Genomic DNA, 16071 nt, shown 5'->3' with positions numbered 1-16071 from the left:
GTAAATACTACGCTGACAGAAAAGACAAAGGGAGAGAGTGATATTGTACATCTAATTACACAATGGAGATTTTTCTTTTCACTCAAACTTGGCTGTAAATACTGTTTAAGTGGCGCTAGCCCACAGTTAGCTTTGCCCGTTTGCCTGTTAGCTTCTTCTTCGTAATGCTATTAGTGTGTATTGCGCCTCCCCGTAGGCAGCAAAGTTTCAAGTGTGACACCAGGGGGAGATGTATCCCATCCCATTAACAGTTGTTTTACCCCCAGAGGGACTACCAAAAGGATTTAAGGTAAACAAGTTACTTAGTACTGCTTTAGTGATCTGAAAATGGACAGAGGCCAAATTTTGATGGCTTTGATCACAGTTTGGTTTTGTAAAAACGGTTGCCAGGCCAGGCTGGTCTGCTGCAGAGGTCAGTATCTAAAGTTGTCCAAGGAAGGATCAGTAACAGGTGATTAAGGTGGATAAGTCAGTTGAGAGAGAGCTGCTCAAATGGCTGAGTAAATGAAAGCAATACATAGCGCTTGATTGTGTCTGTTCAGCCGCCTATAACAGGGTGGTTTTGCCTGATAGTGTTTGTCTGAATGTCTTAATTGTACTGCAATGTCTTGGCGGAGGTCTTTAGTTACTTTCATTATTATTTTGTAAGTTATTCAGACTGAACCATATCAACTCTATTGCACAGAAAACAATAGCTATTAAACAGATCTATTTGGAGTGTGGGAGGTGTTCGTGATCTCACCTCTCACTGCCACGTGATGCACTGTAGGTGGCAGAAGTATTATTTTCATGGCGTCATTCTCACATAACAATGAAATGACGATATAGATGTCTATTTTTCATTCATCTCTAAATGACGCTAACCTCAGAAAATGCAGTATGGACAGAGCAGAGTATAAAGATTTATTATCGTCTCAAAGCCAGGTGTGTTTCAGATGTGATGTTTGTGTCGATGTACATGTTGAAGTACGTTATGTGGCATATAACGGTACGCAAAGCCTTGTCTCAGTATGAACGTTTAAAAGAGGAGATTTTCAACTGATGCCATGTTGGGACAAAAAGTGACACCCCGCGATTGAGTCGGAATCAGTTTATAAACCCTCTAAATGTGGAGGATTATTGAATTGTCAGAAGATAGGAAAACACTTGAAACAAACTAAGGTATGGACAAAGGGAAATCTGAATCATCTAACTTTGGATGTTGTCGTCAACACCATTGTTCAGCCAAGGAGTCAGGAAAATGATATATATTTTTTGTGTGCCAAATGTATGTGTTTCCTTTTCATTCTACTCCCCAAACTTGCTGCGTCTTAAGGTGTACCCGGTTATGTCCTCTGTCAATTACAACCAAACCAAAGAACTTCTCTCTCTCTCTAAGTCATCCCTAATTTCCCATAAACCTTAGATGACAACAGTATATTTGACATCCAGCTAATGCTTTGCTTGAGATCAGTTATGGAAGCATCAATTCAACTCCAACTCCTGATTCAAACAAACAATAGAAAGAGATTCACGTAATGAGTTATTTGTTCAATAATCCTCCCATTTTGGATCCCAGCGCACACGTTGAAAATCCAGACTTTGGCATTATCAGAAATAAAAAAAGCACAGAATAAACTGCAACTATACTGCCATTACCTTTAGAGGCGAAATGTCCCGTCTCTGATTGTATCTGGACCATCATTCGAAAACACAGGGTCGACAGACGTCATAGATGGATGTATATATAATGTGGAGCACAAGAACTGAAGTACAATGTAATAACAAAAAGGTAACACGGCTGCTTAAGTAATCTTAGCAATAGCACTATTATTTTAAAAGCACAAGACGTCAACCGCATGACTAGCAACAAACATTGTTCTTTGACATTGACAATATTTGATAGTAAAAAAATAGCACATTTAGTAAATAATTTAAAGGCAACAATGTATAATGATGGATGTCTTCTTCTGGAAACTTGAAATAACATGACTTTTTAGCTTGTGAGTGTGATTGTATGTGTGTGCCGGTGCCCCCTAGTGCCCCTTCATAAGTACTGTAGTTAGGTGTAGGTGTTTTGAAATGAGAAAAACCTGGCTTTCTTCAGTGTATGTGAATGAGTGTAAAAACAAAACAAAAAAACTAAACTATTATGCATTTGTATTGTATATGGACCTGTACTGATCAGAGATACTATATAACTCATTGTCAATAGATGATTTATTCTTTTAAATTCAGTGTAAAGCGAAATGCAGAAGATATTTGTAAATGGTTTATGTTGTTTTGTCTGACTTCTCTTGTCTGTGGACTTAATATCGTTTGGATGTTTGTACAGTAAAACAGCAATGTCCTGCACCAGCCTCTGTGAGCTGGCGTCTTTGCCCATAATTTGGCAATTTTACAATTTTTCACAATTACAAGAACCATAATCTAACTGTTCTCAGTTCAGGGGGTTGCCATATCAAGTCATTTGCCTCACATCGTGCAGTGATTTATGAATTTACGAAACAATGTATATTGTAAGGACTGGGAGTGGCACAAAGCGTACGCTGACCCCTGACTCTAGGATGAGTCAAGATAAAACACAGCTGCTAATGAAGCGATACAGCAGGGGTAGGCAACACCAGGCCCGCGGGCTAGATCTGGCCCTTCAGCATGTATCCTCTGGCCTCTCAGATCGGTCTGAGATATATAAGCCAACTGAAATACTCCAAAAATGAATAAACTATTGTGAATGTCTTCAAGATAAAAATAAAGGGAAGACTCCCGGACCCCCTTGTTTAGAAAATAAGACAGAAATACCACTGGTACAAAATCAATGATTGAGTTTGGATCAATGTGGGGAAGCTCGACCCGCTATTTCGTAAGAAAATCAGCCTGCGATATGGCACCCCTGTGAAACAGCAATAAAATAAATGATATATAGCATGTTTTTTAGCAGAAATACTACTTGCAATATTATGATTTTTCAGAGTCATTGTCTAACATCTGGCAAGACATCTTCGGTGTGGATATGCCACTGTTTTAATCAAGTATTGGCTCTGTGTATGATTGTAAGGCAGAACCAAATTTGTGCTTGTATTCTTTTCGAAAAACACAAGTACAGCTCACAGCTACACATACGCTGCTGATTTTCAACATAGAGCAATAAAACAAAATCCGAAAGCACAAAGCAGTTCTGGCCGAATACAGTCATGTGGCAAATGAAGTAGCACAGTACACGAAGCTGCTAACTCACAATATTACACTACTTTGTATGAAAAGTGACTTTACAGAGAGGCTTATGAAAGGCTAACGTTGGTCCATTTAAATATTAACCGATGACCTCTTTTTTCTTTGTGGCGACTTTTGTTTGTTTTGGCCAAGGCGGTGTATGTTGATATGTTTTGTTGAAAATAATGTGGTGTTGTAGGTTTTGTGTGTGAATCAATGACCAATGCCACATTCTGTTCAAGTTTATAGTGATTGGGACAAACTGTAATGGTTCTATTCCAAATAAGGGCGATGCTTTGTCCTTCTGTTTAAACTTTTAACCTCTTGTCATCTCATCATGTGTCGGTATATATCTCGATGTTATGCAGAGAAAAATGTCTAAAATGTACCCTAACCACCCTGTGTATATGAACAAAGCAATGTTTTCCCTATGTGGACTGTGTAGTGTGTGTTCTATGAAGTACAGCTGCATAAAACCTCTTTTGTTAATAAACTAGGCACAACGTAAGCCGGCTAATACAAGACCTCTGCATTGTACTGACCCTATCTGTGTGACTGAACAGTATTGACATCAGCCAGCAATTATAAATAATGTACATATACCCTTTATATTGGATATGCATATCTAGTTTATATATTGTAAATAGTAAACTGTGTAGTCCAGGGTCAGAGTATCAATGTAATCATTTTCAAGTGCTTTTAAACCTATTTGTCCTTCTTTGATTCATGTCTATTTTCTGGTATCTATAAACTGTATATTTTAATATGTTGCTGGCAGTCATTGTAATGTAAACAATGTTGCAATAAAGATAATGAGATAACATTAAAACTCAGCCGTGCTTGTACATTCTCTCCCCAATGCTAATTAGCAACTGTAAAATTGATCATTATCACATTGCCTTTTCTTTTTAGTGTTTTTTTTCTTTCACAAACACAAGTTAATGTGCTTCAAATTGCATGCCATTTGTAAACATTCAGCTACCAATGAGCTGGTGTGTGGATTTGAAGCTTGGGGAGTATTGAAGTATATCTACAGACGAGATCCTCAAATCCCTAACTCTAACCCATTTACTACATTAACAACAATATAGACATGAACAAGACATAAAGAGTCGGAGATATATATTTTAAGTTGTGTATGTCACTTAAATTAAAAATATTTGTAAAGCTTTTTTTTTTTTTCAAGATTTGGTCATCAGAAAATATCTACGATTAACTACACATTATGAATGAATAATGAGCCAATGCTTCATATGCCCGTTCATAGAGATATAGTAATGGAATAGCTTATGATGAACTCTTGGTTGGCAGTGGTGGAAAGTACAAATACAAGTAAAAAGTACAAATTATAAGTACTTTTACTTTTATGATGAATATTTTTTACTTTTACTTCACTACATTTTAGAGCCTATATCTGTACGTTCTACTCCACTACATTTATTAATTGGATTAAGACTATAAAAGTATTTTATTATATTTTTAACTATATTAGACAATAAAAGTGACTACGATGAACTAGTTTAGTCCCACTTTAGACCTCTAAAAGTTTACTCCTTTAGACCTGGTCTAGACCTGGTTTAGACCTGGTTTAGTTCATGTTTTTGACCTGAGGTAGTGGTTTACTTGTTTAGACCTGGTTTGATTCAAATGATTTAAAAAATCGTGCACATTAAACTCTTAAATACTTTTACTTTTTACTTATTAATTGTACATTTTACAATGCACACTTTTATACTTTTACTTAAGAAACATTTCATCAGATGTTTACTTCAAAGTTGGGCTGTAAGGTCAGTCACGCGCTGCTCCTTGCAGACACGCTGACCACTGGATAGTGGGTTCGAGTCCCGACTGAGACAACGGCTCCGCCTGCAGGCGGGTGATCCACTCAACACAACCCTGCTGTCCAGGCAATGTACAACCTATAGCTATAACACCTATAGCTTATCTTCATCTAAAGTCTCTGTTATATGCTTTATGTTGTACCGAGAAAAAAAATCCTTGTTTGTGAACCTGTTCTCAGACAATGGCAATAAAAAAATATTCTGATTCTGATACTTTTACTTTCACTTCAGTACATTTTTGGTCCTGTATCTGCACTTTTTCTTAGTAAGAATATTGAATACTTCTTCCACCAGTTTTGCAGCCACTCAACATGCAATCTGTCAATCTTCCACAAGATGGCGATGCTGGTTTAGTTCATATGAATGGCTGGCGCTTTCTGAGAAAAAAAGAAAGAAAAAAAAGGTTACAAGCTGATAAAAGCATCTTGTGTGGAGGAAATTCAATAAAAAAGTTAGAAGTAAAAAGAAGCTGACTGAGCAAAGCATTTTCTAAACAAACAAAGCGAAGGCTCCCTGGACGAAGACTACTACATTTCCCAAGATGCCACGGGGCGAAAGTGGGCGGTGGGGTTGACAGGAGGTGACGGCTCGTGTCCTGTGGAGGGGGGGGGGGGGGGAGACTTCTCCGCTGCTTCTCCGCAGCTCCGGGTGTGGCTTCAAACGTGAGAAAGCTCCACACGGGCGAAGAATGCGCAAACAGCAGTGAGGGGGACGCACGGCGCACAGACCACCAGGAAGACGCGTTTGGCTCAAAGTGATTGTAAAATCTCCTATCGACGTCTCTCCGCCTTTTGGATACTTTTTACACAACTGTACTTTTTGTTTCTGAGCTGAACTTTCCTGTAGCTTTTCTTTTTCCAACACAGTCAGGCTCGCAGTCCTTCTTGGAAAGTTGTTTGAGCCATTCGACCAGTGTGAACTTTGAAGAAAAGGACCAATGGTGCTGTCCCGCTGACTTACCTATTCATCCATCCATCCCAGGAGTTCTTCTGCGTGTTAAAGTTGATGTTGCTGAAGTAGAGCGAAGGGTTTTCCCCCCGCATGCATTTTGTGCGCTTCCACGAATGAGCGGATTCTGTCACGTTAGTCCACGCTCTTAAGAGAAAAAGGGAAGTCGCCTATAGACTAAACTTCAGCCCTACCTTTTGTTGCGAGGGATAGAACGAGAGAGAGGCCATTTGGTCTTTATTTTTTTTTCTCTTAGGTGTTTTCCCACTAAATCGGAAACCTGAAGCGCGCACTGGGAACCATGGGGTGCACGGTCAGTCAGGAAGACAAGGCGGCGCAGGAGCGGTCGAAAATGATTGACAAAAACTTGCGAGAGGATGGCGAGAAAGCGGCGAGGGAAGTCAAGCTATTGCTGCTGGGTGAGTAGTGCTGTCTCAACACTCGCCACTGGTTGCACAAGTGACCACTTTTACCCCAGACGCAATTGTGAAACACGAACAACTTCTCCAGCCACACAAAACATGCTTTGGGGAATAAAGCTGTCATGTTTGATCATCTCACACATGCCCCTCTTTTGGTTGTTGCTACTACAGAGCCAGTTAGGCCTCTGTCAAACATTAAACATATGACTGTCACATACTTGTCTTTTCTTTGGTGCCATGGAAATGGTACAAATAGATCAAAAAGTGTTTTAAATCAATATTACTTGTAGCCTATAAAAAAAACCCAAGGTACATGTTATGAGCCATTGCTTTCACAATCTCACGAGATAATGCAATTCAAAATGTGTCTTGGGGATACCCTTTATTGCACTGAGTATGTTGAAACTTTAAAGCTTTCCCGATTCCGTCAAACTGCCCAACCCACTCTTTCCATTTGAAGATCTCACCCTTTAGTGACACTGTCCAGTTTCTTTAGAATGCATCAGCAAAAGTCAGCAAAGTATTTCCCAAGTTGACCATGCAGCTGAACCCCATCATAGTTATTTTGGAGTCTTGATAAGATGAAACAATAACAACTTGTGGAGTAAAATGTGTCTTGGATAGAACAATCCGGACAAGCGTGACGGCACACATGCAGTCAGTGTAATGGCACTAGTCATGTGAACTTGGCCCTTGCCCCCGCCGTCCCACGCACATGTGAAAAACTAGAATGCTGTGTTATTCCCAGCACTGCTTTTACAAAAACACACCAGCTTCACGGCCTATTCTGGGAAGGTTTTGGAGTGAAAATAAGGGCTTGGGGGATTTGTCCTTAGGCGAAATTACCCAGTGTTGTTGACCTTCCAATGCCCTGTCTAAAATAGTCAAAGTGCTCGATGAAGTTGGCAGCGGTTTCCTAGCATTATAAATAAATAGCGTGACTGGATTGGGTTGATAAGGATAGAGAGAGGACTGGTGTTTGGGTACAGCCTTGACGTTTCCCAGCAAAAATCCACAAAATTGATCGAAAACACCGCCCAGACCGAATTTCCCAGGAGTTATAAAGATTTCTTTTTCTGTTCTGCTAATTCTTTTTGGCTTTGACATCAGAGGAAAGTGTGGCATGTCATACTAGGATGACAAATGATTGTTTATCTGTGAGTTTGGCAGTGAGTAATTCAAACATTTCCAACGTTAGTTTGAGCTATAATCAGACTGAACATGAATAGGGTTGCATAATGCTCTACATTGAACTATAGAAACGTAGAAATGTATGATGAACTGTTCTAATTCGTAGTGAAATGCAAGGACAGCAGGTGCAGGTGACCGTTTTCTGCAAAATAGCCGTCACTGGTACATGTTATAGGAATCGTTCTGGTTGTGACCTGGTTCTCGGTGAACATAGTGATTTATAGAGCTTGGTTAAGTCTTAGTTTAACCCAGTGGTTCACGACTGGTGTGGTGTCAACCACACCGCAACCCATATACAGCTTGGACTTGTAAAATATTGTCTTTTCATCAAACTATTAAGCATTTCATAAGCAAAAAAAAGAGCTGAAATTATGATCACGTGACTCAGGTGTCAGCTAAGGCTCTAGGGCTGTCACGGTAATTACTATATCAACTTATCGTTCAATAAATATCAGATAAACAACATATTTTTAGGCTCCATTAAATAGCGTCTGTACATTTATTTGCATTTTCCCCATAGTTTGTCTTTGTAAAACTTCATTTTTAACCCAACCATTAGGATATGATTATACACTGTTAGAACCAAGGTCATTTTTATGCTTTCGAGTTGACAGTATCGAGTATCTTTTAGTGTTGATATTATCATTTATCGCGATATTTTCCTGTCTCAATATATCAAACCTCAAATCTGACTGGCCGAGATTCTATACGTTTTCTGTACATAAATATTAAAAGGAAATGTTTGGTTTAGCCCATTTGTGCTCCTTTAGGGTTCAGAGTTGGAACAAACACTTCTCGATTTTTAGTCCAAAATCAAAGACTCTTCTGCTTAAAACTATCTCTTTAATCTCATTCAAAAAGCATGTGTTACTTGTTTATCTTCTGTTTGTATATGGTAATCTTCCAATTGAATATCTAAAACACTTTGTTGTTCTATAAACAAAGTTGAGTTGAGTGTGAAAAGCTGCGCTGTGGTCCTGCGAGGTTGTAAGGCCTATCAATACAAAACAGTTGTTCCGAGTCCTGACAGGAACGCCCACATGCATGTTAAATTTCACCCCATGCCGTTTTATTGCGCCTTGATGTTTTGAAGGTAACGATCGGCCTCTGTTCCTGGTTTAACTGTGATTACACCCAGTGCTCTGTTCAGCAGTTTCGCTTCTGTAATTACCAGAACCGCGTGTGAGGGCTCCCGAGTGCTATAGTTGCTTCATTCCTTATAAAGTCCATGTGTGCCCTTATACCTAGTCCAGGAAAATGAAGCTACTGCACACAACACCAGTGCAACCCTTTTGCTCTCACTGATCAGCAAAGCAATGTCGTCCTATTGTTTTACTATGAAATAATGTGAAATTAGGACTTAACTATCTATGAATAAACCAAGGCTAAACATAACATGTCGACGTTCCCTCTTTTACTGTGAAGATGAGGCACATCTATATACAGTCCGACCCGGCTAAATTAACTCGGCCTCGCTCGCTGTTTGATGAAGACATGACTTCAATCCAAAGGTGTGACTTTGTGCCTTCAGGCCGCTCGCTACTGTCGCTCTGAATCTTAAATCCAGTGAGAAGCGCGGCGTCGCTTGTCGTGTGAAGCGGGTCTGCGTGGCCAGTAAACCTAATTTTTCTCCAGTAGACTTACAACTTTGACTATTGCAGGGCTGACGGGTTTGGTTTGTGTCTCAGCCACACGAGGGTAAACATAGTCGAATTTTGGTTTTGTTTCCCGCAAGTTAAACGAGAGACAAACACTTCATTATTCATAAAAAACAACATGATAGTGCGTTTCTACAAAAAGAAATGTGTTTTTCTTGTAACGATGTGTCTGGACTTTCTCTTTCTGAGATTATCACATTGCTATGTCAAACCTTTGTGACTAGGGTCTAAAGGAGGCTGTCTGACCGACCCAGCCTAACCCTGCAGATGCTGGTGTTTTGAGATTGTTTAGTCTAGTGTTCGTCTTGTTACCTGGTCCCCTGGGAACCTATTCGTTTAATGCATCTAGAGGCCCGGGCTTAAGCTCTCTTCACAGGAAGCACTCATTCAGAGGCGTCCTGCTGCAGTCTCTACCTCATACCTCACCTCAACAACGACAAGAGTTTTACAGCAGACAAGCCAGACTGTTGATTTCTGGAGAAAAATATAAGACACTTTTACATTCATGCCAATGATTAAAAGATTAAGATTGAAGCTTAAAGGAATAGGCCAGCGTTTTTCCATACTGAGATATGTTCTTACCTTAGCTTTGACGAGTTCTTTAGGACCTGTCTGGTCTTCACCCGTGCCTTCAGTCACGTAAACACAGCGCAGACGGCGTTAGCATTTAGCCTCTCTCTCCTCTATAGCTCCAAAACAGGTCAAGATAGAAGCTACCAAGCTCTTCCACGTTTTCCCTATTTAAATATGGTTACGTGAAGTGTTCCACTACAAAGTATAATGCGCAGTAAAGTGAAGATTACTGCGCAGTAAAGTGAAGATTACTGCGCGGATTTCACACTTCACGTAACCATATTTAAATAGGGAAAACGTGGAAGAGCTTGGTAGCTTCTATCTTGACCTGTTTTGGAGCTATAGTGGAGAGAGGGAGAGGCTAAATGCTAACGCCGTCTGCGCTGTGTTTACGTGACTGAAGGCACGGGTGAAGATCAGACAGGTCCTAAAGAACTCGTCAAAGCTAATGTAAGAACATATCTCAGTATGTAAAAACCGTGGCCTATTACTTTAAGGAAGGAAGGAACTGAAGGAAAGGAACTTAAAGCAGTACTAAGTAACGTGTTTACCTTAATGAATCCTTTTCGTGGTCCCTTTGGGGGTAATACAAGTGTTTATGGGATGATTGGAGGGTCTTTCATCTCCCCCTGGTGTCTCTGGGCAGAAAACCCCGTTTGCAACTTGACTGCCACCGGTCCAGAGCAAGCAATACACACTAATGGAATCACGAAGAAGAAGCTAACATGCTAACGGGCAAAGCTAACTGCGGGCTAACGTCACTTTAAACAGTATTTACAGCCAAGTTTGAGTGAAAAAAAATATTTCCATTGTATAATTGGATGCACAATATCCCTCTCTCCCTTCGCCTTTCCTGTCAGCGTAGTATTTACTCTCCAAGACAATTAATAAGTTAAAAAATCGTAACTTGCTACTACACCTGCAGTTGCGCTTATGGCCTCTAGGGGGAAGAGTTACTTAGTACTGCTTTAACTTGGACTTAACAATTAAAGGAATAGGCCACCGACTTTCCATACTGAGATATGTTCTTACCTGAGCTTAGACCTGTCTGGTCTTTGATTCATGCGCTCAGTCACGCAAAAAGAACAAAGATGTTGTTAGCATTTAGCCTCTCCTCCTCTCCTCTATGGGGTCAAACGAGGGTGAAGTTAGAAGCGACCAAGCTCTTCCACTTTTTCCCTATGTAAATACGGTGACTTGAGTAGTTACACAATCCAAGTCTAGTTGCACAAAATTACACATTTCGATTTTTGCTAAGCGGATATAAGCGGTGCTATAATAAGGCGTAATAACACCTTAGGAGCACTTCGACGTCTGCGCAGTAAAGCGAAGTGTTCCTACAGTAAGGTGTTACTTTGCCCTACATTACAGCACCGCTTTTATCCGCTTAGAAAATCGACGTGCTTAATTTTGTGTGACTATACATCTATCGTGTAACTACTCATGTAACTGTATTTAAATATGGAAAACGTGGAAGAGCTTGGTCGCTTCTAACTCCACCCCTGTTTGACCCCATAGAGGAGAGGAGGAGAGGCTAAATGCTCACATCTTTGGTCTTTTTGCGTGACTGTGTGCACTCGTAAAGACCAGACAGGTACGCATCAACTCGTCTATGCTCAGGTAAGAACATATCTCAGTATGGAAAAATGGTGGCCTGTTCCTTTTAAACGGGACAAAACCCAGTACATATTGCAAAAACTATCCAAACAAACTGATTCAGGATTGACTCAGGGGGTCTGTAAGAGCCAGCCCCTCTCCTGTCCTGGAGGCCGGTTACACAATGCTGGCATATGGAAACAAACGCTGCCCCGAGCTCTGAGTAAAGGACATGTTCTGCTGCTGCCTCTAACATGGCACTATTCATAGCAGATTTCTTTGCATATTTAAAAGTGTTATATCGCACGTGTACACAGAGGAACAAGCACACTTTCTCCCCTGCCACAGCTGTTAGCAACTACTGTTATTAAAGCAGTGGTTCACAAAATGTGGCCTGCATACGTGAGATTCCTTTGGTGGCACTCTAGCTCTTCTGCGGTTGTAAGTCTAGTTAGTTAGTTTCTGTTTGTACCTGTTTTGTACCCACTTTAGCCCAGCTTTAAACCCAATCTGAACTGAGTCTGAATATTTAGCAGGTTGATGTCAAAGGTTTGAGGTCAGCTGATGGAGAAACACCGCTTTCCAGATTACATATTTTGCAAAATTGTGCAGAAAAGGTGATCAGGTGAACAGATCAGCACTTCCTACATTTTAAGAGAAGAATGCGTAAACAGAACACTTTAAACAGCAGATTAGCCGATTGTGACCTGTCCAACTTTGTATCAAGGTCACTGTTTTTGAAAGATGGTAGTTGCAGACAGAGTATTGATCATAGGCTCGGTGTCTAAGTGTAGACCAGCTGTAGTCCGCGAAGGCCATTCATCATAGTCTGTTTGGGAAACTTGAGCTTTGGAGGAAGCAGCCTGCGGTTCTGTGGAAGCAAGGAAATTATATAGACATTCTGCCGTGGACCTATTAAGGTGCGCCTATTAGGCATTAAGAGAATGTTTCAAATTCATGAGCAGGTCAGAGCATCTCCGAAACTACAGCTCTTCCCGGTTGGCAGTGGTCACGATCTGTCAAAAGTGGTTCAAGAGAGCAGCCGTGGTTAACAAACATGGTCAACCAACAGATGACCTGCTGCAGATCAAAACTGCTAATGTCGGTAGCTGCAGATAGACATGTTTTTCCCTGTGCACTACCACCTCAAAGAAGAATCTGGCTCTCCAAATTCAATAATTACCTAAACCAGGAATTCACAAACTAAGCTTGTGGAATTACACGTCGGTACTACACGAGGGCCAGTCTAGACTGAACAGAGGAAATTCTTCATGGTCACCAAGTATAATCTCCATTATCTTATCTCAGCCTTCATTAAAGAATACACTGATTCAAAATTAAAGGTGCACTATGCAACTTTTAAAGTGGCACCTTTGCTTTCCCTCACAGTGGCCTCTATGATGCTCCAGAATCAATTGTTTGGGGGTTTCTGGCCAGTTTCTGGTACAAACCCATAGAAAGAACTGATCCTGGAGCGTCATAAAGGCCACTATGAGGGAAAAGCAAAGGGGCCATGCTGCACCCACAACACCACTGAGTCACTACAAGGTCAAATATAAACAAATATTAAGTTGTTTTTTTCACTTAAAAAGTTGCAAAGTGCACCTTTAAGCTAAATCACATCTTTGACAATAACAGTCAGAAATGTGGACACAGCTCTATTATTACAGAAATATTCTAATCGTTCCTCATGTACCCGTGTTATTGGCCAAACGCGTTGACCCGTGTAATGTGCAGTTGCGTGTTTACAGAGAGCGTATGTCGTCCACTGGTCAGCTCCTGTGGTCAGATTCAGACCTCCTCCCTCTTTCATTAGTGACTCAAAGGTGCAATTACTGTACAACTGACTGATTACACAGAGCTGATCCACCGGAGAAACTGAGTCAGATACATGTTTTTCAGCTGCTGTCAGAGCCACAAGACCGAGCTAAGTTTGTGTTAGCGTTTAACATTCAAGTCCTTCAAGGCCATTAAGTCATTTATTAAACATGTTTATATTTGTTAAACGAGCGCACAGGGCGACATGGAGGGAAAAGTGAGCAGAGATTTTCTGAGCTGGGAAATCCGCGACATAAATATCCCAGCACATGTGTTGCAAACAGCGGCCTTAACCACTAGGCCGTCGTGCACCATGAAAGATGTTCTTTTAAGATTCCATACCTTCTGTGCCCTCCGTTTGCTTCAGTTTGATGTAAACGAGGTGGGAGGTGACGTCAGCCGAACATCAGCTGATGTTTGTTGGTGCTTTGGATCAATTCCTCTATTTGTACCTCAAACCTTTCGAGATTATGAAGTCGTCCTTTGTGAAAGTGCATAGTTGCAGATCAGTAGATTCTTTGTTTTTTCGTTCATCGTGGTCTTGATTCATCTGCATATTGTTTTTGGGCCGACGCTGATCATGCAAAACCAACTTTTTAGAGCTTTTCACCTTGTTACTACAATGTTGTTCTCACATCATAAACATACCTGGAGTCCTGTTATGGACACTAGCGCATCTTTCAGTAATTTTTGAATTTTCTCTCTCGTTGCCCCGCGATGGCAGCTCCTATAGCTTCACTACAGCTTTAGCCCCCTTCTTTTTTTTTTCTCTCTTGAAACAGCAGCACAGCGAAGGAGAGCATGGAGAGGGGGTCGGTGGGAGGGGCTTATAGGGAGATTGCGTTAAAATCAGGAAGTGAAACTACTGAATTTTGTGTTTTAGCTGATCAATATTGCATTTTCTAACCAAGAAAGTGTAAAATAGTGATTAAGATATGTTTGAGATTTTTATCAGACACCTGAAAAAGCAAGGTCCATTGATGCTTGGATCCAATATTGAATCTTGTTTTTTATTGAATCTTTGGAATCATTATTAAACCCATTAGGGATGCAATGATCCGATACAGGTATCGGCTACAAATATCCAATACTGAACCGATACTAGTTTTGGCTCTCACCACTTGAAAACACATCTTTCACCTAGGGCTGGGCGATATGGACAAAAGTCATATCCCGATATATTTAGGTTGAATATCGATATACGATGTATATATCACAATATTTTTTCCGCAAAGTGAGAGCTGTGAAATGAAATGTTAAGTCAAAGCCAAATATGAGTAGTTTTATTATTATTTATTTTTATGAGGGCAGCATTTATATATGAGATAACAAAATAAACTGCTCAGTTTAAGACATGCTGTACCTCGTTTTGAAGCTCAGAACTAGGAGAATTCATTCGCTGAGTTACTGTTAACCTCCACAAACGTATTCTTGATCATTGTGAAAAATGCTGCGAATTTTACGTTCTTTTAGTTTATTTATAGATAGCTTATAATTGACAGCATCTTGTTTGATCTCACAATGGAGAAAAGAGGACCAACTTTTTCACTCCCAGCAACAACTTTTAAGAAAGTCTCTTGGCATCGGTTACTATCGGATATCGGCAGTTACTCAAACCCCCAGTGTTGGCATCGGAAACAAGAAAGCTGGATCGGTGCATCTCTAAAACCAATGACACAATGAAGGGAGCCGCTCTGTATTAGAAAGAGAGGCGGGCATTGTTACGTAAATGTAAAAGGTCCTGGGCTCGTTCACGTTCTCCAGTGGAGCACATAACCTTTTTTATTGACACGATCATTTTCAAATCTGCAAATTTCTTCACAGTGCAGTATCTCCAATGTCCCCACAGCTCTTAACCATTCACTGGCCAAGTTCACCACCCCGAATGTGCCACCGCTAATGTCAAAGTTCCGCGTCTGGCTTTGTTGTCGGGTTCGAGTGCCTTTTGTAAACTAAAAGGGTGGACCGTCTTTGTCCCGCCGCTCACGGTAAGTCATTATCCAGCGGCCCACTTCCTCCTTTTTTACTCTGTAGGAAATGAGCTCAGTCATCTTCCCCCTCACATCCTCACCGGGTCATCCTGCCCTTTGTGCTTCTGATGATGCTCCTTCAGATACGCGGGTCAATCTTAGTCCTACAAGATGGAGCGAAGACGGGTCAGAATCATAACTGGTGACGGTGCACGACATACGCTTTTTGTTACAGGCTTTGGATGCTCAACGCTCTGAAGTTGCCACCTTGTACTATGACAACTTCAAAGAGAAATGGAAGAAAAAGCCTCGCAAACACAAGACTTGCATCGTCACTCAGTCATTTCAAATAACGTCTAATGAGCTGAGCCAAAATTCCTCTTCCGAAAACACTCATCCCTTCTCTTTTATCTCCCCATCTTTCGGCTTTACCCAGGGCCTTGCTTTATCTGCCTCATCACTCAGACCTCTCTTTGGATTTTTGCACAATAACAGAGCTCTAATTATGAAGAATAGAACAGTTTGAGCCGCAGAGGCCGATGATGGATGAAGGGAGTGACGTGGTTTTCACACTGGTAAATTAGTCCTTAGCTCCGGGGCAGCAGTGCGGAGGCAGCTGCTCAAGTTCAAGGTTTTAATGAATGGGCTGCATCTTGGAAGAAGCAGGTGCACACAGACTGAAATGTGTCTTTTTTTTTTTTATATATCTTCAACTTCGCTGCACACGAGTGTTCCAGTCTGCGCCGTTTTACTATGATATTTCACCATGACATTCAGCAGGACTTTTCCTTTTCTTTTTTTTTGGGAAAGTCGTTGACTTCTCTAATTAAATGTGACTTGTGTCAGAGCTCCTCCCTGAATA

General features: G+C 40.8%; 1 protein-coding gene across 1 annotated transcript in view; it reads left to right on the top strand.

Annotated features, from left to right (window-relative positions):
- The first annotated feature begins 6255 nt into the window (after positions 1 to 6255).
- LOC306979765 (guanine nucleotide-binding protein G(i) subunit alpha-2-like) overlaps positions 6256 to 16071 on the top strand; it is a 47323-nt gene continuing 37507 nt past the window's right edge. The window contains exon 1 of the mRNA XM_079578883.1: positions 6256 to 6400. Coding sequence (XP_079435009.1) covers positions 6283 to 6400 — 118 coding nt within the window. The 5' untranslated portion in view covers positions 6256 to 6282. The remainder of the gene's footprint in view (positions 6401 to 16071) is intronic.

The sequence above is a fragment of the Gobius niger genome (assembly GCF_951799975.1).
Source record: "Gobius niger genome assembly, chromosome: 20".
NCBI classification, from domain to species: Eukaryota; Metazoa; Chordata; class Actinopteri; order Gobiiformes; family Gobiidae; genus Gobius; species Gobius niger.
Note: the sequence above shows the minus strand (reverse complement) of the source record. Positions and strands in the feature narration are given on the sequence as shown.